Genomic DNA, 26,636 nt, shown 5'->3' on the forward strand with positions numbered 1-26,636 from the left:
GCCAAGTGAGGCATTTGCCCCATTTTACAACCTTTCTTGCCATAGTTAAGGGAACCACTGCAGTTGATTAAGTTAGTAACATGGTTGTTAAGTGAATCTCGCTTCCCCACTGATTTTGCTTGTCAGAAGGTTGCAATAGACGATCGAATGACCCAGGGATACTGCAACGATCGTAAGTATGAACCAGTTGCCAAGCATCTTAATTTTGATATCACATAAATACTTTGTCACTTTGAATGTACACTAATTGGCATACACTAAAACGAAGTTACGTTGCACACAGCTCTCAAAGGGTCTCCACCTCTAATATGAACATAAACACAAGATAAATAAATAAATAAATAAATAAATAAATAAATAAATAAATAAATAAATAAATAAATAAATGCAAAATTATGCACGTACCCACATATATATGATTTTGGGGGATGCTACTACAAAAGGTCGTAAGTGTGAAAAACAATCATAAGCCACTTTTTCTCCAGTGCCCTTGTAACTTTGTCCAGTACCCTTGTCCCTAAGTGAACTGTTGCATTGATTTGCCTCGCCCGTTAGCTTTAAGTTATGTTCTACTCTACGAATGAAGATGACGTGACTCATCATCCAGCCTTTCTGGAAGATACGACACGGAGGAAAGCCATCCTACAAGTAAGGAGGTTCTCCCTCCGTCAGCCGTTTCTCTCCACCCTCACACCCCCCCCCGCCCACATCTTCCCCCGAGAACTCAGGCCCTTTCCCGCTCCAGCTGCAAAGTGTCCCCAGAGCTCGCGCTCTCCCGGGCTTTCTCCTCCGTGGCTCCGCCCCCTCTTTGACGTCCCTCTGGCAACCATGTCGGCGGGCGTGCGCAGACGTCAAGCAGCTGGCGTGAAAGCAGAAGCTCCCTCGGTCGCCGTAGTAGCTGCCCCAGCTCGCGGAGATGAGGAGCCGGGCATGGCGGCGGCCCCCAGCCTCTCCGCCTGCCTCAAGCTGCTGGCGGCTGCCTTCTACGGCTTCAGCTCTTTCCTCATCGTGGTGGTGAACAAGAGCGTCCTCACCAGCTACGGGTGGGTAAGGAGGCGAGCCCGCCCGGGGCGAAGTTCATTGGCGCTGGCCCCGGTGGAAGTTTTAGGAGCTGGAGGCGGGGGTGTTTTTGCAGAACGACGCGTCCTGCAGCCGGGAGAGAGGGAGGAAGGGAGGGAGGTGAAGCCCGGTTGTCGGCCCCTTTTTGCATGAACCGCTGAGATGGGCGGGTGCTTTCATCCGCCTCGGGGGCTTCTTGCCCCTCCGTCCCCGGACTTAGCCTTCGGAGAAAAAGCCGCCTCCATGTTAACGGAGAAAAGGGACCGACGCCTGCTCACCTCTCCAGTGTGGATGCCCTGCGGAAGGTTTTGCCGTCCGCCTTTAGCATCTCCTCCGATGAAACCCCTTGTAAGGAGGTCTCTGTGCTGGGAAGTTGCCCAGTTGCCTTTTCTTCTCCAGGACTCTGGAAATGACAGGACTCCCCTGTCCTACAGGTAGTCCTCGACTTGTTCCGTTAATGACCGTTCAAAGTTACAGCGGCACTGAAAAAAAGTGACTTGCGACCCATTTTCACAGTTGCCACCTTTAGCAGCACCCCCGTGATTCAGATGCTTGGCACTATGACCGTTGCTGTGTCCCAAGGTTGCGTGATCACGTTTTGCAGCCTTCTGATAAGGAAAGTCAATCACTTAACGAAAGTGTTGCTATGTTAACAACTGCAGTGATTCACTTTTCAACCTGTGGCAAATAGGGTAAAACTCACTTAGTAATTGTCTCCCTTAACAACAGAAATGTTGGGCTCAATTGTGGTGATAAGTCAAGGGCTACAGGTTGTCCTCGACTTAGGACTATGATTGAGGCCAGAATTTATGTTCTTAAGGGAGACATTTGTTAAGTGAGTTTTCCCCCATTTTATGACTTTTCTTGCCACTGTTAAGTGAATTGCTGCAGTTGTTAAATTAGTAACAAGGATGTTAAGTGAATCTGGTTTCCCCATTGACTTTGCTTGCCAGAAGGTTGCAGAAAGAAATCACATGACCCCAGGACACTGCAACAGTCATAAATGTGAATCAGTTGTCAAGCATCCAAATATAAATCATGTGATCATGGAGATGCTGTAATGGTCATAAGTGTGAAAAATGATCATAAGTAACTTTTCTCAATGCCGTTGTAACTTCGAGCAGTCACTAAGTGAACTCTTGTAAGTGGAGGACTATCTAGTTGTATCTGGACCTCAGGGGCTGGAATGGGCTCTGCTGACTCCGGCGGGTTGAATTCAGAGGGACTGCTTGTGATGTGCAGCACCCTAAATTTCCAGAGAACTAACTGACTGACCGACCGACTGACTTGGGTAGTTGGGGTTGCACTTGCCTTGCCATTCTCCCCCTTGCTTTAAAGGTTCCTTGGAAATCTTCCTTCCTTTGACGTTACATGTTTTTAACTTGCCTCCCCTAGGTGCCCTGTAGTTTTCCTTGTTGTTGATCATTCTGTGTCCTTGCACCTTAACATGCTTCTGGAATAGGTGTACTATAAGAAGTGCATCTGTGCTGAACATGTTAGGACTACGTTTGCAAGGGCGTTGGTTGCAAGGGCAAAGAATATGAAGTGCATCCCTTATTTTAGAATAGTTTTAAACGAGGGTGAAAAAGGCAGGCCGTTTTTTTCTGCCACCAGCTAGCATTCTCCGTCATGTATGATTTGTCAAAGTTTCTCGGCTGTCTAGTATGGTTTAACATGTTTGTGGTCTGTTACAGATTTCCTTCCTCGCTCTGTGTGGGACTGGGACAGGTTTGTTGAAGTCTGCATTTCAGAAATTTTCTAAATAGGGTGGGCAGGGAGAATTGGAGGCACCCTAGTGATTTCTCTTCCTTCTCTTACAGATGCTGGCTACCGTAGTTGTTCTTTGGGTGGGAAAGGCACTCAGGGTGGTCAAGTTTCCAGATTTTGATAGACATATACCTCGAAAGGTATGACGTGTTTCTTGTCTCTCTCCTTCCTCTCTCCTAAAACTAATAATTATTGAGATGGAAGCAATGAATAATCCTTTCATTAAGATAAATATTGTTCGGTATATTTGGCAGAACACACTTTAAAATGCATTAAAAGTGCTGTTAAACATGCAGAATTCTAGCCTTTATTTTGTATAGGATTATTCTCTTAATGGAGGAATAAATACTAAAAGTATATTTGCTTTGCATTGGCAATCTTCCTAAGAGAGAGGACTAAGCCTCAGTGACCCATTTTTTATACTTCTAAAAAAGCCTGTGGAGCTTGTGGAGGGGTAGAAATACTCTTTGAAAAGAAATGCTTTGCAGTATCCTATGTCCCCGTGTGTGTTTTTAAATTCTTTTTTTCCCTTTTAAAAGAGGTTGAGGGAAGTTTCCACACAGGCTCCTATTGCCTTTTCCTGAAGCGATGTAAAATTTTCCCTTTAGAAATACAATCACTTAAATGTAAAAGGACTTACTTCCGATTAATATTCCCTCAAAATACAATCTTCTGTATGCTGGAATAAATAAATTAATGATCTTATTTCTGAGTAAACTTTGATAAGGTTTTGTCTCATGTAATGAAATGTTTATTTGTGTCAGAACTCCCCAGTTATGAGTTTTGAGTCCATTTACATAACTTGCGTATTCAAAGAACTTGTTTAGCAGACCATGGTACAGTATTAAGAGTGGCTGTTTTCTGTATTTATACCGATGTCATGCCATAGATTCTTAGTGTGCTCCTAATGTACACATATGAACAAGTGACTTGATTTAAACATGATCTCAGTTTATGAATACTTTGCCTTTACATGCCCAACATAACTTGAAATAATAGATGTTCTGTTAATGGCTTCACAAATGAACAAAGTTTTGAAGAAAAGAAGGATTATGTGCTTGTGTTGTAAACTGGATTTCAAAATCATATTTATCTGACGTGCTGAAGCCGTTAAACCACACTTAAACAGCATTGGGCTTGTGGTGTGCCTGATGAAAGCTGTTCATTATAAAACTGTCATTGTTTAGAATGCTAGGTCTCAAGCTGACGTTATCTGTTCATAGAGTGCTGTTTTATCCCTTTTTATAATTTTCTAGACTTTTCCACTACCTCTTCTCTATTTTGGGAACCAAATCACAGGACTGTTCAGCACAAAGAAATTGAAGTATGGATAACTTTTATACATTTGTGAGGTTATAATTTTATTATGCTTTTATTAAAACTATACTTCTGTGTAACAGGAGCTCTAAAGATATTTCTTCTGATTACTTCAGAATACTAGTTGCTCTTGGAATACTAAGATGGAGGGTGTTCTTAACAAATGGAAGAGTGGATAAACCTGAAGAATAATGAAACGGGTGATATCGACTAGATTTCTATATACATTATTATCTTGCATCTCAGTCATCTAGTTATTGCACTCAGAATAAATCCTGCTAATGTTTACTAGGATTTTCAAGTAAGAATGTGTAGGAGTCTCTGTCTGGCAAGACACATGTTACTCTGCAATCTTGCATGTGTAATCAGGAACATAAAAGTGGAAAAATTACAACAGAAAATGCATATTCTTAAGTAATAAATATTTTCTCAAATTAGTTTTCTGTGACTGCATCCATGCCGTTAGCTTAGCAATTTTACTGAAAGTGGTTTGCTAGTGCTGCTTCCAAGTTACATATTTTTTACTTCTATGCCTAGCTGGTCATCCTGGAATATCCTGATTTAATCCAGCCCCAGATTGACAATTAAGAAAATAAATATATGCTTAGGCCACCAAGGGAAGGGGGGCAACACAGAGTTTTCCCCTTAACCTAGCGTGCCTTTAATTTTTTCACTGCTACACTTGACTTTAGTTATCAACCCTTACTGAGTCCTCATAGCTTATCAGTTAGGCAATGGAAGGCATGAAGAACACAATTGTTAAGCTGTGTTTAGGCCCTCGGTTGGCCTTAATTTGCTATAAAATCCCCTACCTAAATCTTGAGGTAGTGGACTAAGTCATCCTGTTTAGGCGCTGTTACCTGCTGAGGCATTATTACAAATAAAAAGTGTGGTTTGAGCCCTACCATCTGTATGTTTGTTCTGTCTCTTTTCCGGTTCATTTGAACTGTTCTGGTCAGTTGTGAGTGACTGGAACTGGGATACCACCAATGCCTTTCTGAAGTGAAGAGGAATGCCTGACTTGAGGGAGGTATGCCGTGCCCTTTCTTGATGTGGCCTGCCATAAATCTGACTACTTTTGGCAAAAAGAAGGTGGTGGATGTTCAGTTTATAGAGGATCCTAGAAGAATACTTTATCTGGATAAATATCAGTCAGGTTTGATGCCCAGTCATAGATATTGATCATGGTGGTTGATGACCATCTGTGACTTTGATAAATCCTTTAGTGGGGATTGAGTCCACTGACCATGACCACTTATAAGGGTTTCATATTGGGAGTACAGTTTTATGGTGAGTTTAATTTTATCCAGTGGATTGTCCAAGTCAGTAATAATAGAAGACTAGCATTCAAGCGTGCAGCCATTCCATTGTGGAGTGTTACAAGCCTCAGTGCTCTCCTTTGTGTTGTTCAACATCTCTATAAAGCCATTGGCAAGGTTCTGTCACTTCAGGATTAAATATCATCGGTATGCTGATAACGCTCATTTTTACATTAGTACCCTAAGTTGAACTACTGGTGCTATAAACTGCCTGAATTGATAACTGGAGTTCATAACTGGCTTGAGTTAAATTTTAAATTGATTTTAAATTGGGTTGTTTTAATTTACAGCCAAAATATTTAATTATTTTAATACTGTTTTTAAATTTTGTATGCTCTGTTTTTACTTTGGCTGTGCACCGCCCTGAGTCCTATTTGGAGAAGGGCGGTATAGAAATTTAATAAATAAATAAATAAATAAATAAATAAATAAATAAATAAATAAATAAATAAATAAATAAATAAATTTAATCTGAATGAAACAGAACAAACTAAAATTCAGTTACATAAGTTTCAAAGTTGCATTTGTAAAAATCAAGTTGATCCATTAACAGTGGATCATCCTGAATGGAGCTGTGCTCCACCCGAAGAAGTAGGTTTGTGAATTGGATCCCCCTGGATTTATGGCTTCTAATTAAATAGCTGATGGAAACTGTGGCCAAAGGGGATTTTGCCCAAATCTGGCTCTTATGCTGGTTATGACTCTACCTTGACCAGGATGTTCTAACAACGGTAATTCATGGCCTAAAACCAGGGGTGAAATGCTCCCCGTTCGGACCGGATTGCCCGATCCGGTAGCAATGATGGGTGGTTCGGAGAACCGGTAGCAAAAATCCCTGCCCCCCCCCCCCATGCCCAGCTGAGCCACTGACAAACTGCTGTTCTGCTATCTTATCTAAGAAATACAATACATTGCTATGTATAGCAAGATACTGGAACATGTTACCTTTATCAAGTGGTTATGGAATATTGTTAAATATAATCTTAAACTCAGAACTTTGTGAGTTTATCTCCTTTCAAAGGAATAAGATTTGAAGCAAATACATGTATTCCTTAACAATCTGTCTATATACAATTTAGTAGAAATATGGTACTTTGTTTTTGAGTTTCATATTTATTTATAAAACCTTCCTCCCCCCCCCAGTTTTGGGGTTATTGATACTAATGCAGCCTTGGCAGATTCTTGGTCTTTTTTCTTACTCTTTCTGGCAGTGTTGAAGTCAATCTTCCCTGCTTATACTTTTCTTTTGTACTATTTAGTATTTATAATGGTTTATCTAGATTAGCTTGGTATGAAAGTACTGACTTGGGGCATCTCAACATGATTAGCTTATTCAAAACATTCTTTTTTCTTTTCTTTCTTAGTCTGCCAATGTTTACAGTCCTGAGACGGTTTTCCATTTTGTTTACAATGTTTGCAGAAGGAATCTTACTCAAGTGAGTAAAAAAATACGATATATATTGTTTCATGTGTCCGTGTTGGTGGGCACAGTTCTGCCTAATTTATTATGCTTTGTGGTCATTCTATAGCAAGCAGGAGAACTGTAAAGCATTGTGGAACCATCTATTTCTGAATTTTCTTTTCAAAGAGCAGCATAGATGTGTAGTGTATTTTTCATATTGGAAACTCCAGCAAATTCTTTAATTTATTGAATTTTAGTGCATAAGGTACTTTTGTTTGTTCTTTGTAGATAACCATACTTATTTTGTGTGTAGGTTCAGGGGTTAAAGACTTGACTGTGCAGTTTGTAAACATGGTCAGGTTGCTTGCAAATTCTGGATCACCTTTATGCTAAATGATCCCAGTGAAACAGATACTAATCTTCCCTCTTATTGCTATAGTAACATGCACAGGACTTGGTGGAAAGCTCATCAGATTACCTTGATTTGTTGAAAGTTAACTGTTTTCATTTAGAAAAGTACTGAGAATGGCTGAAAATTTGCTGCAGTAATGACTAAGTTTTCTTTTTAGGAAAAAATTTTCTTGGGGAATTCGGATGACAGTATTTGCAATGATAATTGGTGCATTTGTAGCTGCAAGGTATGGTTCGTTTTTTTGCTAATGCTTTTGCCACATTTTCATGCCACAAAGTTAAATAGTTTGCTATCTTTTAGATTCCGTCAAATGGTGAAAAGGGAGTGCAAATGTAGGTTATTTCCTGTTATTGTAGAATTGGCATGAATAGACCATTAAAGCAGCTGTACTGCTGAATTACAACAAAAATGGATAGTTTGTTTCTCTAATATATAAATTCCCATGCAAAGGATTAAGCAACAGAATTAGAAAGTATTGAACGAGTGTTTTGTCTGAAATATTTTTTAAAAAATTCTGTGCAGTCTAGTGGTAGGATTTCTTGTAGCTTTTTATATTTTGTTGAATATCACAATCAGCAAGATAAGTTAGCAAGACAAGCAGAAAGTTGTAGTTCATTAACATCTCAAGGGTAAATGGCCACTTATGTAGGCTAAGGAAGTTGGCATTTTCTTCTTCTGCTTTCAGCCACCTGTATAGTTTTCCTGGTCCATAACAAATATGTGATTGTCTCATTCTATTTACTTTAACTGGCAGGTGGAATTAATAGGAATCTTTAAATCCACTTTGAATTATTTTAAACTTAGAGCAGTGCTCAGTTAGGCATATTTATTTTTTGTTGAGCGGGGTGACTCACTTATTAAGAAAGAACAGACTGTACACAGAAAAAAGTGTGGCTATACCCTTCCTTCCCCCAGTTTCTTACAGGAGATCAGTTATATATTAAAGTGCAGTATTGGTCATATTTATATTCAGTTAGAGCAGGGGCGTCAAACTCAATTTCATTGAGGGCCTTATCAGGGTTGTGATTGATCTCAGAGGGCTGGATGGGCGTGGCCAGGGTGGGCATGGCCAGCTCAATGTCACCCATGTCAGGGGCACCTGTGGAGGTCCAAGCGCTCTGCCAGCGAAAATGGGCTCCCGAGCTCCATTTTTGGTTGCAACAGCCTCCTGCAACTCTCTGCCAGCAAAAACAGAGCTCGCAAGGGCTGCCTGCGGTCCTCCCAAGCTCAGTTTTTGTTGGCAGAGGCACCACGGGCCGGTCCTTCACTGTTTCCAGGGCGGCCCCATGGGCTAGATATAAGCACCCCGCGGGCAGGATCCGCCCCCCGGGCCTTGAGTTTGACACCCCTGAGTTAGAGTATTACATATCAGGGTTTATCAGATGCCTAGCGTCTTCTGCAATACTGTTTACAAAATGTTTCCCACTTGCAGGATTCATGTAAATTATGTTCTATATTTGTAAATGTTACAAATTTTCTGTAACTTGAATGTTATTTTTTCTCCATAGTTCTGATTTGGCATTTGATCTAGAAGGATATATTTTTATCTTGATCAATGATGTCTTGACAGCTGCAAATGGTGCTTATGTAAAACAGAAGCTAGATTCAAAGGTAGGGTTTGCCTCATTGCTGCATGTTGCTAGGCTGATCAGTAAAAGAAAAATAAAAATGTATTTTTTTTGTTGCTGTGGGATAAGATATTCCACAGGTTGATCTGTTATGTACATAGTGATATGCAAAATGTTTCATTTTGAAATATTGCAAGCACAAAATTTCATGAAACATCTTACCCCAACACTGAAACACTTTGTTCCAATATTTTGGAAGCATCTCAAGCTTGAAACATTTTTTTATCAACCTTCAAACAGTTTTTTTGTACTTGCACAGGCCTGAGATGGAGCATCTTGTGAAATGTGATGCTTGAAACGTTTTAAAAGCTTCCATTTATAATTTGTCAAGGTACTATTTAGTTTCCTTGTTGAGGGAGATATAATTTAGCTATATCTAGTAATATCTTCCTCACTGCTGCTCTGAATCAGCACTCTGTTTTTAACCAAAGGACAACCACAATTCTGATGGTGTCCTTGGGTTAAATAACATAGTCATAACACCAGAAGCATTAACACATTCCGCAGCACAATAATACCCAACTATTTTTACTGTGAAGTTATTTCATGCCTAGATTAAAGTGGCAGACTTCATATTTAGCTCCAGAAAATCTTGAAAACCTGCAAATGTTGTTTTTAAAGTTAGCTGAAATGGTATTGGGTAACATTAACTTACAGGATAAGCAACTAAGATGAGGTTCCCAAAATGCAGTGGTATATTAGTGTTACCTAGCTATTATATTGATTACTTGGTTACACTTACATATTTAAAGGAACTGTTATGTAATTATAAGATGGTTTAATGACTGTCACCCTAGGTAACCAGCGTAACTGGTTCCTTTTTTAAGCATAATGGATCAAAAGCTAGCTTGCTAGCTGTGAAAGTGGATGAAAGTCAATTAGATCATGCGGTTTTAAATTGTGGATTAAGTGTGTTAACTTGCTGTGGTTATTGGGGATAGATTTCTTGCTGAGTTATTTCAGGCAAACATGTAGTCTAAGGGCAGATTTAGGTTTATTCTCCATATTTAGCGGACAACTACTAAGCAAAAACTTACCCAGTTTACAGGCTGAATTTCTGTGGGTAAAAAGCACAGTTTCCTCTGAATATTTATTCCTGTTAGAGATTGGCAGAATGAAGAATAAAATTTGTGATCCTTATTTCACTTAAATATCCATTTAATGTATGTTTAAGGTAGGCACCAGTCTGCAGAAGACATATGTAGCTGCACAAGATTTTCTGTTATACTCTTGATTTGTTCTGGAGTATGAACCTGGTTTGTGTCTAAGGATATGGGGAAAAATTATATTATTTGGATGGAATACCTACAGTCTTGTTTGTTTAGCTTTCTATGTAATATTTTATTTTTCATTTAAGATATGTTTCTGTTTTTTTTCCTCCATTCCCAGGAGCTGGGAAAATATGGTCTCCTTTATTACAATGCACTATTCATGATTCTTCCTACTTTGGGCATTGCCTACTTCACAGGAGATGCACAAAAGGTAAGTATATTTTTAAAAAATCCAGAATGCAAATTTTACACCAAAACGATATAAATAATTTCATTTTATGAAATGCACTTCTACATATCACTTGGAAATTTAGGACATAGATGTTGCTTTTCAATATTGTTTGCCAGTATGTCTAAATGTGGCATACTTTGATTCTCTTCCTTTGGGGTCCTAGGTTTTTTTTTTTTTTTACTTATGTGCCTCTTGCCAAAGCAGCTTACATTTAAAAAATGAATATGTCAAAATAGAAAGAAAGAAAGCATTTACCAACTATTTAACATGGTTGCAGTTGAAGAGGCACAATATATATGGCACATATGAAAGAAATTATATAAAAATCTGAACTTGGGAAGTAGCCGAACATTAATAACATTAAGAATAAATAATAATAATAAACACAAATAACATAAAAAATGAATGGAGTAACTGCAATTGATCCATTAAGTATCAGTTGCAGCTAAGATACAGATGACAGAAGTAAAATAAGTGTTGTTTTTCTGATATTGTACTTGTACCCAAAAAGTGCTTATAGCTATCTACTGGGTCTTGCAGTTCAGCTTCTCCAGCTTAGTGGTTGGAGAATTATGAGACCATGCTGGTTGAGAATGATGGGATTGATAATTGCACAGCTCTGATGGACACCAGGTTAGGGAAATTAACATAGAGCATATTGATGCAATGATAATTGAATGGTGGCTTTGCCTATGTCAATATGATAAATAAGCTTGTTCTTATGGTAAAGCACTATTTATTTTTGGTATCTCACACGTCCTACAAAGATACAAAACATGAATCTCTGTATAATAAGTAAATTATTTTTAGGTTATTATGAAGTAGTCTCTCTAATTTTGTTGACACACATCATACAGCAAATACTTTATTACCTGCCTGCATTTCTTAGGATTTTGTAGGATTACCTGTACCATTTGTTAGTATTGCAGGAATATATTTCCTTTGTTAGTATTTCAATTCGTCTCTCCAGCTCCCTGCATTTATATTCCTCCCCAAATGCTTCTTTGTCTTCATCATTTTAGGAGAAAAAGCAAGAGTATGACTGCATGTATGTGACTACTCCAATTGCAGGGCTTACTTTGTCTCTCTATACTGCTATTAACAAAGTGTGCTCATAGAATATAATTCAAATACTTTATTCTTCAGTTTAGTAGCTTTGAGTTATGTTTATTTTTTAAAAATAAAACTTTACATGAAGTATAAAATCTGGCATGTTTTTCCAACTGGATTTTCCTTCACCTTGTCAAACAACAAAATAAAGAGTGTAGTGTTACATAGTTTAACAAAAGCAGCCTTTTGTACATGAATATGTATAATTTGGCTTTCGTCATCCTAGTTAAAGAATCTTTCCTGCTCGAAGGGAAGCAACAAGACACTTAGAGCTAGCAAGGCCTAGCACGTTCTGAATGGCAGTTAGCCAGACTACAGACAATACCTAATTGTTTGTAGTTGTTTTTCACTGAAGAAATCTAAGGGAAGTGTTGCAGGTAGTGTGTTTACCCAAATGAAGATAATCTTGAATTTAGACTCACAAAGGAGTAGTAGATAGAAAAAAATACACATATGATTCTCTCAGAGAATCAGCTTCTCAGTTCTAGCAGAGAATCCAGTCCTTGAGATTCCTCCTCCCCAAATAAATGAATGTGTATCTCGTGTGTATATTTTCTGGCATTTGTGTATGTAAAAGTTCAGCCAGAAGTTGTAGAGAGTAAGGGAGATGGCTTTGATTGAGACATGCAGAAGTCGTTTCTGAGGGGGAAAGAGTTGAAGCGCTTTTAGAATGGCCAGATAACATTTGGAAATGACTTCAGACAAATTCATTGAAAGAGGTGGAGATACAATACAGTGAGACTTGCAAGATTCTGCTGATGGAACTAGTCTCATTAAAAGTAGTTGTAGCCTTTCTGTAAGGTTGATTTCATGGTCTGATCTACCTATGGGGCTGACAGAAGTCGCCCTTCAAAGGAGGATTATCATAAATAAATAAATATTCAACAACTAAAGGTAAAATATACGTTGAACTTGATCTCTGGGACTGCCTTCCTCCAGTTTTCTTGTCAGCATTGTGGAAATGGTTTCCTATGGCATTTGTGGGATTTTTTTTTTCAACAGCCCAGTTTCCAATCCTAGAATTTTCCTGAGGCTACTGGAAAAAATCTGATGGACAAAGCAGCAATCAGGCAACTGTCAAGAAAGAATCCCAGGGTCATAGCCTTTCCTACATAGATGTGGGATTTCAAAGGCTAAGTATTAAATTCCAGGTTCATCTCTCACCCTAAGTGGAGGGATAATTCAATCCTGTGTTCCACACAAACATGCCACTGCTACTGTCATTGGCTTTGGCTAGTGATAGGATAGTGGAAAAGCCATAGACTGAGGAAGGGGATTCAGAACAGACATACAAGTGCTAATAACAACTCCATGACTAGACCTTTTAGGATTTAAAGGAACATTGATTGTTAATAGCTTGCTCTGAGAATAGAAATTAAGATTTGATGATACTTTGATGTGGTAAAAAAGATATTATGAAACATTGGAATGTGTATTTTCAGTAAAAAAAAGCAGTTTTTAAAATGTGAACATTCATACAGTACAAGACAGTGAATTTGTTTTCAGTGATTTAAATGTTGCACATAGGATCCACTTTTTGACATTCTTGCTGTTGGTGTTAGGAAATTTGTATATTAAAAGAGAAGAATGTGAATATTGTGTTGTATTCTAGAATTTGTTTTCATCAAGTACATGTTCAGAGGCCTGGGAAATCACAGGGTGGTTCATAATAAACTTATATTTAGGGCTGAGCCTCTCTCCCCGTATGTGTTAGCTTATTATGCACTGATATGTAAGTGCAAATTATGACCTGTGAAAAGAGTGGATTGTTGTATTTTTTGTTGGTGAAGTTTTAACAAGAGGAAAATATTTGTCAGTGAAATTAACAGGCTATGTGTCAGCCATGAACAATTGTGGCATACATTAGTTATCTCTGTGGTTCCAGTTGACTGAATATGTTTTGTGCCATAAAACCTAATTATTGCTGTGATTATAAAACTGATGATAGCTAGGTTCCTGTTACGTTTTTTAAAATCCTATTTCCCAGCTCATCTGTGGTTAGGGGTCAAAAAAGGTTTTTCTATTGCTTTTTCTTTTGATACTAAGTAAGTATGATGAAGACGAGAGAAGGTACACAATATACTCTTTGGGAATACCATTCTTTTTAGGTTGATGAAATTTTGTGATCATAATTCTCCCCAAATGGCTGCAAGAAGATTGTGTTCATTCACGAATATGATCAGCATGGGCTATAACAGATCTGGGCATTTTATGTCCCTTGGGTCACATCCAGTCCTTTGGCTGTCCCTGTCTGGCCTGCGTGAGGTCAACTGAAAATTAGAAATCAAATGTAAATAAGTGTAAGTCATGCACACAATACAATTGCATTGGTTTTATTTTGAAGGTGGCTTTTTTTTTTCAAATTATATATATGCATGCATGCCTTTACAACTCTACCATGTTACCCCAAAAATAAGACCTAACCAGAAAATAAGCCCTAGCCTGATTTTTAGTGGCTCCTAATATAAGCCGTATCCCAAAAAATTAGCCCGTTAAGATCGCCATCAGCCAAAGTGGGGTGTGGGTGGGTATGGCCAGCACCGAAGGTGGTGAGGGCACAGGGGCCAATGGTGTTTGGCACCAGACACACCCTGCGCAGTGCAAGTGGGTTGATTACCTGTCCAAGCAGCAGACGGAGGCAGAGGTGTGGAGGGGAAGGCAGGCAATCTGGATGTGCTGTGCGGGCCGTAGGCAAGCCGAGAGACATTAGGATAGAGTGGGCAGGTGGCCACGGGAGGCTCATCTTTGTGGTTCTCAGCTTGCCTGCGGGCCCACATGGTGCATCCAGATCTCCTGCCTTCCCTCCCCCCCCTCCGGTGCATCTGCTGCCGGTACCATCACGTGAAGATGAGCCTCTTGTGGCTGCCCGTACCGGCCCACTGACTCTTGGCTTTCCCGTGGCCTGCGCAGTGTGTCCGGTTCACGTGTCTACCCCCATGCCTCATTAACAATAAAATATTCATCTTAATTTACATTGTTATCAAAATTAGTGATATTCTTAGATTACTTATTTTCACCTTTCCATCTGCTGTGTTTTATCACAAACATGTTCTATTCCTTCTTTGCAAAAATAGTCACACTCATAATTTCAACATTGTTATTCTCCTTACAATTAACATTTTAAATGTTCATTTTAATGTACATTGATATCAAAATTAATAATATTGTCAAATTGCTTATTTTTACTCTTCTATCTATCTATTTTTTTTTTTTTTGCTTTAATTTATATGCCGCCCTTCTCCGGAGACTCAGGGCGGCTTACAATGCATTAAGCAATAGCCTTCATACTTTTGTATATTTATACAAAGTCAGCTTATTGCCCCCACAATCTGGGTCCTCATTTCACCTACCTTTGAAAGGATGGAAGGCTGAGTCAATCTTGAGCCTGGTGAGATTTGAACTTGCAGTAATTGCAAGCAGCAGATGTTAATAACGGTGCTTAGTCCACTGTACTACAGGCTCTCTCTATTGAGATTTATCTTTAACCATCATCTCTAAATCTTTTTAGCATCCCTTTTTCTAATAAATTTTTGCACGACCCTTTATCTCACTCTAACTTCTCAATTCTCTTTTTTATTTTTTTTATATATGTTACATTTCATCTTCTGGCTTCCTTTTACCTTTTTCTGTTGTGTTCTTTGAACATCCCTCACCAAAGCTTTCCCTTGTCTCTTCCAGGTTTTCCCCTTCTTTCCTTTTGCCTGTTTCTTTTTTAGGGGGAATTTTCCCCCTTTCCTCTATGCTCTTTTTGCATTCCCAACCATTTCTGTAATGCTCTCTATCTGATTTCTATTTTTTAATATTTTCTCTTCAACATTCTTAATTTCTTGTTTCTCATTTAAATTTCCCTCTTCCAACTTCTCTTCATTTTCTTTTTCTGTATATTTAAATGAATTTTCTGTTTCTTTTTTGCCTATTAAAGATTCACAGATGCTTTTAAACATCAAAAGTAACTCTTCATACATCTGCAACTCCATTTTATGACAATTTAAAAGGTTACTAATACCTCCCCAATTATATCTCTATACACTTAGCCAAAATTTTAAGTCTATATAATTTTCTTATATCTTCTTCTTCAATTATTCCTTTGCCCTTTAAAGTTAAAATGTTCTTCTCAATTATTAATTATTATCCAAATTCAGCAACAGTCAAATCCAATTATAAAACTATCTTCCAGAAGAGAAGGGAAATAAAACAACTACCCAGATGTAAGACATAGTCACTCCTTAAATATTCTCACAGTGTCCAAATTATCATCTTCTATATGGCCAAGGTCAAAATTTCCAGCTGCTATTTCTTCTGTTTTGTCTATTTGAATAAAATGTTACAGTGCTTTTTCTTTCCTCCAGCAGATGGCACTCTTCATTTCTACTCTGTTACAAAGCAGGCTGTTTTATCCAATTATTTGTCAAAATGTCCTATGATTTTTCAAAATTCTGTTATATTGTTTTCTTCCGAAAATCATTTTCTTTCCTTTTTAAAATCTTTTGTTTTTCCCAATTTTCCAAATCCAAGACTTTCTCTTAGATTCTATATATTACAGTCCATGCCTTCTCTTTGTTCCGCATGTATGTTTCCCCCCCCAAAAGCCAGATAGCCGCTAGTCCAAGCTCAGGAATTCTTTTAAAACTTCAATTTTGATTTTTCTTAGTATAAATTGGGATTTATCTCACCCAGTTCTGGCACTCCATCCAATCGCCACTCCTGCACAATTCTTCGGTTTGGTTGTCCCAGCTTCAAGGTGGCCATCATAAGATGCCCCCCCCGCCACCGCTTGTTTCTGTTCCAGCAAGGAAATTGCCAATTCCTCACAGTTCACGAAAGGCCTCTCCTTTCTTCACCGTCCCTACAAGACGGCTATGGCTTGAAAGCTTCCCGGCAGCGGTTCATCCGGCTGGATTTCACATGGCTCATCAGAGCCCGCTATTTTCCAGTCAGTTTCCACTGCGACGTCAACCGGAAGTCTATTTTCATTTTCTAAGAAAGCTGCTGAGGTCTACAGTATTTGGGATGCACTGGCATCTCAAACTGGAAATTCCTTCTTTATTGGAAATAAAGGCAGTACCACAGCTTGTCTTTGCAACCTCCAAGGTTACAATTTCTGAAATGTTCAAAAGATTTTCTAAAAATAGAAACTTTGGTGGGTCAAGGATTGATTTTCTGAAAACTTATTTTTTAAATTAATAAATAGGTCTGGTTCTTGGTACCAGGCTTTCATGGACCTGGCTCCTGAGGATCAGCCAAATATGTCTATGCCTAAAATACATAGAAAAATGCCTTTTAATTTTCCAAGATTTTAGCTAGTGGATGAATGGTGTGCATTAGATCAGGAGTGTCAAACTGAATATCATGGAGGGCCACATCAGGCTTGTGGTTGACCTCAGGGTGTGTGTATGGCCGTCTGGGTGGGTGTGGCCAACTGGGTGGGCATGGCCAGTTTGATGCCACTCACTGGGCATGGCTGACTGGGTAAGCGTGGCCAGCTTGACACCATTCCCTAAACAGCTGGCATGTTCTGTAAATAGCTGTTCCAGTTGTGTTGGAAGTATACTCCAAAAAGCTTAAAACAATCCTTTAACAATCTTTAAGAAAGTCAAGCCTCAGAAATAAAAGTATCACAAAAAACTCGGGGGTGGGGGACGACTCTGGAGAAACTCAGTCTACAGACAGAAAGTCTAGGCGTAAGTCTTACAATGTAACAAGCTTAACCCGCACTGGGATAGTGCGGCCGCCGGGGCTTTGGATCAAGTCGTGCCTTTGCGGCCTCTGACCCGGCACTGAACTCACTTAGCTCCTTGGTTCTCCGAGGAGTTGAGGGAGATGAAGCGCCAGAAAAGACGCCTAGAGAGCGGTTGGAGGGCCAGCCGATCTGAATCTGACTTGACACTGGTAAGGTCTCATATCAAGACCTACCTAGTGGCGATAAAAGCGGTGAAATCTAGCTATTTTGCCGCTCTTATCACGTCATCAGATAACCGCCCAGCCGCCCTGTTTAGGGTGACCCACTCCCTTCTCCATCTGGGAGTGCGGGATGACCCCTTGCAGGGCTGAGCTGAGGATTTTGTACAGTATCTGGATGATAAAATAACTCAGATTCGGGAAGACTTGGCCGCTGACTGGATTAGCTCAGATGAGATGACTGAGGCAGGCCTTGAGAGTGTTATCTGGGAGGAGTTCGATCCTGTGGCTCCTGAGGACGTGGAGAGGATCTTGGGACGGCTGAACGCGACCACATGTTTATTGGACCCATGTCCCTCCTGGTTGGTGCTGGCTTTCTGGGAGGTTACACGAGGCTGGCTCCAGGGGATTATTAACGCTTCTTTGAGTGAGGGTGTCTTGCTGGCCGCCTTAAAAGAGGCGGTTGTGAGGCCCCTCCTCAAGAAGCCCTCCCTGGACCTGGCTGTTTTGGCTAACTATCGTCCAGTTTCCAACCTTCGCTTTATTGCGAAGGTTGTTGAGAGTGTGGTGGCGCGACAGCTTCCCCAGTACCTGGATGAAGCTGTCTATTTAGATCCGCTCCAGTCCGGTTTCAGACCTGGGTACAGCACGGAAACGGCATTGGTCGCGTTGGTGGATGATCTCTGGAGGGCTTGGGGTAGGGGTTATTCCTCTATCCTGGTCCTGTTAGATCTCTCAGCGGCTTTTGATACCATGGACCATGGTATCGTTGTGCCGGCTGGAGGGATTGGGAGTGGGGGGCACCGTTTTGCGGTGGTTCTCCTATCTCTCCGACCGGTCGCAATCTGTGTTGACGGGGGCAGCGGTCGACCCCGAGGCGCCTTGTTTGTGGGGTGCCACAAGGGTCGGTCCTCTCGCCCCTTCTGTTCAACATTTATGTGAAGCCGCAGGGTGAGATCATCCGTGGTTTTGGGATGGAGTTCCATCAGTACGCTGATGGAACTCCAGCTGTACATCTCCACCCCAGACCATCCCAATGATGCCTTGGAAGTGATGTCCCAGTGCCTGGAGGCCGTGCGGGTCTGGATGGGGAGAAACAGGCTTCGACTCAACCCTTCCAAGACCGAGTGGCTGTGGCTGCCGGTGTCCCGGTATAGCCAGCTGGCGCCATCGCTGGTTATTGGGGGCGAATCATTGGTCCCCACGGAACGGGCCCGCAACTTGGGTGTCCTCCTGGATGCACGGCTGTCTTTAGAAGAGCATATGACGGCCGTGGTCAGGGGGGCTTTCTATCAGGTTCGCCTGATACGCCAGTTGCGCCCTTTTCTGGATCGGGACTCCCTACGCACAGTCACTCAAGCACTCGTTACTTCTCGTCTGGACTATTGTAACGCTCTCTACATGGGGCTCCCCTTGGGGTGCACCCGGAGGCTCCAACTGGTGCAGAATGCGGCCGCGCGGGGGATTATGGGAGTGATGGGGCGCTCCCATGTGACTCCTCTCCTGCGCGAGCTGCATTGGCTTCCGGTGGACTTCCGGGTGCGCTTCAAGGTGTTGGTGATCACCTTTAAAGCGCTCCATGGCTTAGGGCCGGGGTACTTACGGGACCATCTTCTGCCACCAATTGCCTCCCACCAGCCAGTTCGCTCCCACAGAGAGGGCCTCCTCAGGGTGCCGTCGGCCAGACAATGTCGGCTGGCGACCCCCAGGGGGAGAGCCTTCTCTGTGGTGGCACCTACCCTCTGGAACAATCTACCCCCAGAGATACAAGTGATCCCAGACCTCCGGACTTTTCGTCGGGCCCTTAAAACCTACCTCTTTCAGTTAGCCGGGCTGTCCTGATTTTATGATGGGGTTTTTAAAATTTGAAATTGGTTTTAAATTGAAATGTTTTAAATTATGGGCCAAATTATTTAATTATTTTAAATCTATTTTAACTTTTGTATATAAAGTGTTTTACTTGGCTGTTCACCGCCCTGAGTCCGAAAGGAGAAGGGCGGTATAGAAATTTTAAAAAAATAATAAATAAATAAACCCAGGAACAGTTTCTGAAAACACTTAAAGCAACGGGGCAATTAAGATAAGGATTAGGCTAGAAATACAGGCATACCAGAATGTTTCCTTCCTGCCTCCCTTGCAGGATTAGCCCTGTAAACTGGGAAAAGATTTCTTCCAACAACAGGTTCTCTGAACTCAGAAAATTAACATCTGGTTCAGGAGAACCAGTGCAAACTGGTAGCAGCCCACCTCTGATCGGATCCAACCACATCGCGGGCTGAATTCGGCTCACGGTTCTTGTGTTTGACACCCCTGCATTAGATGAACCTTTTTGCTGATGCTGCAGTTAATACTCTTGATTTTTTATTACTTTTCATACGTTAAAAAAATGCTAATAAAACAACAGATTTTATTAATAAAATAAAATCTCTTCCATAACTATGCATCACTATGCATCATTTCTATGCACGTTGCAAATTAACTATGGTGTATTATTTATATTTACTTTTACCTCCAGGTTCCATGTTTTTCTGTGTCAATGTTTAGATTGTGAAAGCATTATAGCATTTACATCTCCTCCCCAAATTAAGTGTTTCTTTTGATTTTATAAATGCTCATTGGGAAATTATGCCTAATAAATTTTTCTTAACAGTCTAAGATTTGGTGGTTTTTTTTATAAATGTAGTGCTTAATACCAAAGTAAATATATTTTATTATATGTTTTTTTAGTATCTTATTTCTCTTTAATATTTTATTCTCTTTCTACTATTTTAGGAATTACACTTCAACTCTTTACACACTTCACAAATCTATTTTATCTTTTCCTGTGGGTCCTAATTTTCTTGATACTTTATAATTTTGGATTTGTGTAAAATATTGGATCAATGACTGTAATAAAGTTGAACTTGTGGAATAAATTTTGCATTCTAAAGCAATCTTTGAATCTTTCTTCTGTCTGCCTCTGTACGATGGTAAACGTGGCAAAGCAAAATGCTAATCAAACTGAGCCTTTTCAGACTGTAAGTTCACCTTTTGTGCAATAATGTCTGCAAGAGGAAACCTACACCGCAAGCAAACGTTTGGGTTAGAATTGCTCCTATAATGAGCTTTTCATGTTACTTCATGAAGTTTCCTAAATACGGATTAGGGTGGGATTTGGTTCTCCATCCTGCTCTATGTGAATGAATGCTGCACATAGAAAGCTAGTGGAGAAAACATCCCTCTCTCCCAAATTTAAAAAGATAGCAAAAGTAGGAATTTATAATCCCATTTTTGAACTGTTTTATTTGTAAATAAAACTATCGGCATATCCATAAAGCTTTTATGTGCAAGACATTTAAGTTATGCATTTAGATTTAGGTTAAATTTGGAAGAAGCTTGTGAGAAGCAGTTTATATTGTGACTTGAAAAATGTCTTTTGGGGTGGGATTTTAGGGAGGAAATCCAAACTGCTGTCATTTCTATCCCGCCTTTTATTATTTTTTTTACAAATAACTCAAGGCGGCAAACATACCTTCTTCTTCCTATTTTCCTCACAACAACCCTGTCAGGTGGGTTAGCTTAAAAGACAGTGACTGACCCAAGATATGCGCAGCATTGCCTTGCCTTGCAGTGAGATGGGCAATAAAATTTAATTCATAAATAAATTTAAATAAATAAATCAGTACTGTATTATACTACATTTGTTGACATAACTGTATGACTGTAATTTTGTTGCTTGTATCCTTACGATTTATATTGATATTGTTTCCGGATTGCTTATTTGTACCCTATGACTATCATTAAGTGTTGTACTTTATGATTCTTGATGAACGTATCTTTTATTTTATGTACACTGAGAGCATATGCACCAAGACAAATTCCTTGTGTGCCCAATCACACTTGGCCAATAAAAAAATTCTAATTGTAATTCTAATAAACAAATCTCTGCCAGCCAGACTCTGTTCCATTATCTTTCAATAGGAAGGTATTAGACTGTATTGCAATGGTATGTGAATGGGAAGATTTTAAAAGACATCACAGAAACTCAAAGTAATTGTTCACTTGAAATAAGACCCTTGTTAGAAGAAGCAGTAAAGTTTCTTCCCTATTGTGGAGATATACATCGATAAAAAGGTGTTTACTTACTACTCAGAACTTGCTTTCATGAGTTGGAGGAGATAATCTTGTTTTGTGAATAAAATTTGCCAAGATGTATTGAGTAGAACTGTGGGATTTTATTGACATGCATTCCTTAGATGTAATCCGCTTTCTGTATTAAAGCTTTTTTTGTGTATCCTAAGGTATGCATTTCCTTTGCACTTTTATGTAAAATCCCAGGTGCTCTGAACTGGCTCCTGCTGCAGATTGTATCAGTCCATCATCAGTTTTCAGTCATCGCTGCTTGTAGTTCTGTGGCTTTAATAAAAGAGACTATTCAAAGTCCAGCTACTCCTCAAAAGCTTATCCAGAAATTACTTCTAATATCTAAGGAAATCTTTTGCAGTCAAGACATAAAACATTTTAATTTATGGGTAGGCCCTCCTGTCATAGTTTCATACAAACCATTGAAATTCACAGATCTTTGGATAATTTGTTCTGATCTTTGCTGTGATTTGGTATCTTCACTGTGGAGCTCTAATACAGAGGCAGCTGAAAAAAATAGTAAGCTTGAATATTGTGCAATAGAGATGACTAGATAAACTATTATAAAGGACTATGATAAAATATATTTTGATTTTTGTTTTCATTTTAACCACCCATAATCACCTTATATGGAGATGGATGACATAAAAATTTAACAAATAAATTTATATTTTTCCTTAAGCTTAATAATGGTACAATATTAAAAATATATTGGATTGATAGACTGTATTATATTAGGCAAAATGTTTGCCAGACCTTATGCACATTATGATACACATTGTTAAACAAATCTGCTATAATTTATAATTGCTATTGTCTCTCTTATCACTTACAGAGTAATAATACAGGATGGGATTTTATTTTCAAATATTAGTTTCTGTTGAGATGAACAATTTCCCACTGTGTAAGATTTCATACAAAAGGCATTTACGTGTAGTTTGTGATCTATGAATTCGGACACTATATTTTTTCAGCTTACTTGGATGAAATATTATGAAAAATATTTCTGATTTGTCTATTAATATACATACAATTTGTTTTCAGGCAATGGAATATAAAGGTTGGGCAGATACCCTTTTCCTTGCACAATTTACACTCTCCTGTGTGATGGGGTAAGAATACTTTACTTTTGGCTTCCCCAATTTTTCCCCAATGCATTAAAGTCTTTCTAGCAACTTTATTTTAGTGTATAGGATTCACAGCAGGCAGGTATTACATCAGAAAACAATTATTGTTGATATACAGTACCTCAGGCACATTTCAGTAGCTTTAAACTCCAACACACTTATATAGCAGCAAAAAGGGGCAATGCCCAGTTCCAGTATATCCCATGAAATATATTCTGGATTCTATTTATTATAGATCTTCTGGACTAAATCTAGAGTGAGATTTTAAAGCTGAAAATTCTTTCTCCTCCTCAATGAATTTGTGTCCTGTCCTACCAATAATCGATATTTATCCTGGCCATTTTGACATTGCTTATCTCCATTGGTTGCTTAAGGACAAACAGACTGTGATTACAATACAGGTGGCTAGATTCTGCGCAGCAGCACTGTAGTTTTGTCCGAAACGTGATTAACCCACCATAGCTAATTTACACAACTAATGTAGCAAATCCTTTTGCATTACTGCTCTTTTGCATTTTAGTATTTAGTGACTATGGGCCTCACAGTTTAAGAATTGATATTATAGTATAGTTAGACTGTGTGTAACTGACAGATTGGATACCAAATTGTGATTTTAATATAGATTTTATCTGCTATTTATTGTTTTATTCTAGAATTTTTAACTGGATATTCCTTGAGTGTTTTTATTTGTTCTGGTCTCTGGTTTCTGACTGTAATAAACTTGTTTTTTTGTTTTTTGTTTTTTTTTGAATTTTTGTTACATGAACTAAGTATGCTTGCTATTTTACAAATCTAAATATCTTGCTTCTTCAAATTGAAAAGTGGGTAACTTTTTTTCCCTCTCTTTTCAAATAGCGCCTTCAGGAATACAACTGTTCCTTCGGGAATATCACTGAGAGACAGAAATTATATATGTTGCAGGGTGGTGCAGTGATTAAAAGTTTAGGAACAGACTCAAAAGAAAATGGGTGTGTTAGGACTCAAAGACTCTGTTTGGATCTTATTTCATCATAAAAGTATGGATAATCACAATTGGGAATTTTGCTGCTGCAACAAATCACATCTAATGATTGTGGGGTCTCTGGAGCACCTCAAAAGAGACTCTAGCCCAGTATTGTTAAACATTCTTGCCAAAAATTCAGGAATTACATAGTCAGTTTCTGGTTTCCCAGAAACTGACTACTCATCTGTCTTTGGTCCATGTTTGAATTATATTAAATTGATTGTCAAAATCTTGTCTATCTTATATAGGTTTATTCTGATGTATTCAACAGTACTTTGCACTCAGTATAACTCTGCCCTTACAACTACAATAGTTGGCTGTATTAAGGTAAGCTCTTAAAATTTTTAGAACCAATTAAAAGTTGTCTCATTTTGCAAGTTTTGTTCGAAAAATAGACACAATTCAGCCCTACTTTATTTTGGGGGGGGGTTACATATTGGAAAGAAAATCATAGAGAATATTGTATTAGCTTGATATAGAAAAGCTTGTAACCTGAATTAGCCTTTATGTATGTGTGAGAGAAATGGTAATTTTTGTTTAACAAATGCAGTATATGTGGGAAAAGCTGACAGATGGAGGTGATGTGGTAGAGCTGTGGGATTTCATGCAATTTCTTATAGAAATTCTAACTACTTAAATCTAATTTTTAAGGTAATCAGATTGCATTTGTTTCTTTTAATGCTGGGACAGCATCTGTGATCTTTTGCTTCATTGTTTTATAAATATTTTAAAGTATTATGGCAATTTATGAACATAATATCTTCTATCTGACAAGTCTACTTAAACACTCTGTTTAAAAGCGTAAATTCTGTTTATTTCTTTACTTTCAGAATATACTAATAACTTACATAGGAATGTTCTTTGGAGGAGATTATATTTTCACATGGACAAATTTTGTAGGATTAAATATTAGGTAAGTAAAGTATCTACCTTTTAAAGAAGTAAATGGACTGATTATGCAAGTTCATTATGGATTTTATGAAAAGATGCTTATAGTAGCTTTGCTGCAGCAACTAGCCTGGAAATAAATCCTATAGAACTTGGAAATATATTACATTTAAGGAACTGTTAAGATTAATATTATGATATACTTTTCATATATTGGTAGACAGTTTGGGAGCTGCAGATGGAAAGGTAGGGAAAATTTAAAAAAACATAACAAAAATATGAAATGTATTCTAATATACTACTGTGCTGCATGATACTACTGAATATATTGGAGATCTATGTTGTCTGAATGATACTCATAGGCTTTGCTTGGCTTCTAGGATTATTTAATCATATGACCGCTAGTTAACTAATTGTTTTTTATTGGTATATGAGTTTTAAGTTTGTTCACATAGGAGTCTGTTTTTTCTGCTATGGTTTTTTCTTATCTCAAGAAGTGTATAAATGATGTAATTCAAGGATATAGTTCTCTCGTGGTGCAATAGGTGGCAAATAAATTTAATAAACACAAAAAATAGTGAAAAACAATGACATATCTCATTTGGGTACTATAATTAACTTTTAAATTACTCAGTCTGGCCTTATGTTGGTTAGAATGAAAGCCCTATAAGATCAACCTATTTACTAAATTATTTCTGAATCAAAGTATGATTAAGAAATTAAAAAAGTATTGCAACAGAAATTGAAAGACTGGAGTTAGAAAGATCTTCATATGAGGTTAGCTTTAAATCAACAATTCTGATAAAATTTCATTTTCTATGTAATCAAGTGCAAGTATTAAAATATGGAGTTTTTTTTTTCCATTGGCTATTTATAGATAGTTGTTAACATTTTCTTCTAGTATTCACTGTAGTCTTAAATGGGAACAACTTCTATAAGAATACTGGTGGGAATAAAGCAAATTTAAACCATAAGTATACATAACAAGCTATGAAGGGGTAAAGAAATATTACATATATTATGACATTGTTAAGCAAACGATGTAATATGTACTTGCATCATAGCATCTGGCCAAAATATATACAGGTTGTCCTCGACTTAACAGTTCAATTAGTATTTAAATATAGGAAGAGACCTTTGGGTTTAAAGTATCAGCTATTTTCACCTATCAAGTATCTGGCAGCAGCTCCTTGAGTAAACAGGTAACTTCCCAACATGCCTAGAACATATAGAAGGAATTAAAATAATTCCACTTTTGTTCCTATGGCTGAAATAAAACGTGGTAAATATATGCAGTTTCTGTGTAGGAAGAAATGCAAATTCGACTGTGGGTGGTGTATGGGTGAGGAGACATGGTATCTGACTGGGGGACAAAGAATTTACTGAGGGCCTTGTGGGTGTCCATGGCTGCTACAGTACTGAACACAAATTTAATATTTCATGAAGATATTTTTGTTTATTAATTCTAAATGCTAATGTTTTGCAGTATTGCTGGAAGCCTCGTATATTCCTACATCACTTTTACAGAAGAACAAATAAGTAAACAGTCTGAAGCTAGCATCAAGATGGACATTAAAGGGAAAAGCGCTGTATGACAATAGGCATGCTTACCAGAGTAACTCTCACTTTTTAGAAAGATGTTGACAAATCACTGTAGTATGCAGTTTCTGAATGGAATTGGACGGCTAAGTCGTATTTGCACAATCTGAAGATTGCCACATTTGGAATCAGTTATTTATACTGGACTGCACATACGATGAATAGATTGCATTTAGGCTGCAAGGAATTATATATGTAGTGAAACAGGATTAATAATCTCAAATGCAGCAAAAGTGTTGTTGATCAGGATTGGGTGCAGCAAGAAAATGCATCAATGAAATCAAGCAAGCCTATTGTTCAGACTCTCATGGTTTTGGCTTGTTGAACCCTCCAACTTTAACTGCATTTTCCTTGAAGTCATGCAATCTGTATGAATGAAATGTACTGATAGTTCCTATATCTTGTTGCATGAAGCTGTGTATAAATAAGAAGATACTCTGAACTGCGGTTTGTGGGGAAGGTAGACCTACATTCACAATCAA

The 26,636-nt window shown here is 38.5% G+C and overlaps 1 protein-coding gene across 1 annotated transcript; it reads left to right on the plus strand.

Annotated features, from left to right (window-relative positions):
- The first annotated feature begins 828 nt into the window (after positions 1-828).
- Positions 829-26,357, plus strand: SLC35D1 (solute carrier family 35 member D1). Its single transcript, XM_070941279.1, has 12 exons — positions 829-1,043; positions 2,754-2,787; positions 2,880-2,966; positions 4,083-4,150; positions 6,827-6,898; positions 7,434-7,502; positions 8,785-8,887; positions 10,294-10,386; positions 22,582-22,649; positions 23,916-23,994; positions 24,498-24,580; positions 26,042-26,357. Exons 1-12 carry the CDS (start codon positions 829-831, stop codon positions 26,148-26,150), a joined length of 1,080 nt encoding a protein of 359 aa, XP_070797380.1. The 3' UTR covers positions 26,151-26,357.
- The last annotated feature ends 279 nt before the right edge of the window (positions 26,358-26,636 follow it).

Source organism: Pituophis catenifer, unplaced genomic scaffold (genome assembly GCF_029215685.1).
Source record: "Pituophis catenifer annectens isolate HBS135680 unplaced genomic scaffold, rPitCat1.0.hap2 SCAF_3, whole genome shotgun sequence".
NCBI classification, from domain to species: domain Eukaryota; kingdom Metazoa; phylum Chordata; class Lepidosauria; order Squamata; family Colubridae; genus Pituophis; species Pituophis catenifer.

Bases quoted from the DNA above. Each gene is read 5' to 3' on its own strand.
- SLC35D1 (XM_070941279.1), top strand. From the start codon at position 829: ATGTCGGCGGGCGTGCGCAGACGTCAAGCAGCTGGCGTGAAAGCAGAA. The intron at 1,044-2,753 runs GTGGGTAAGGAG...GGTCTGTTACAG, and splicing joins AGCGTCCTCACCAGCTACGG to ATTTCCTTCCTCGCTCTGTG. The intron at 2,788-2,879 runs GTTTGTTGAAGT...CTTCTCTTACAG, and splicing joins TCTGTGTGGGACTGGGACAG to ATGCTGGCTACCGTAGTTGT.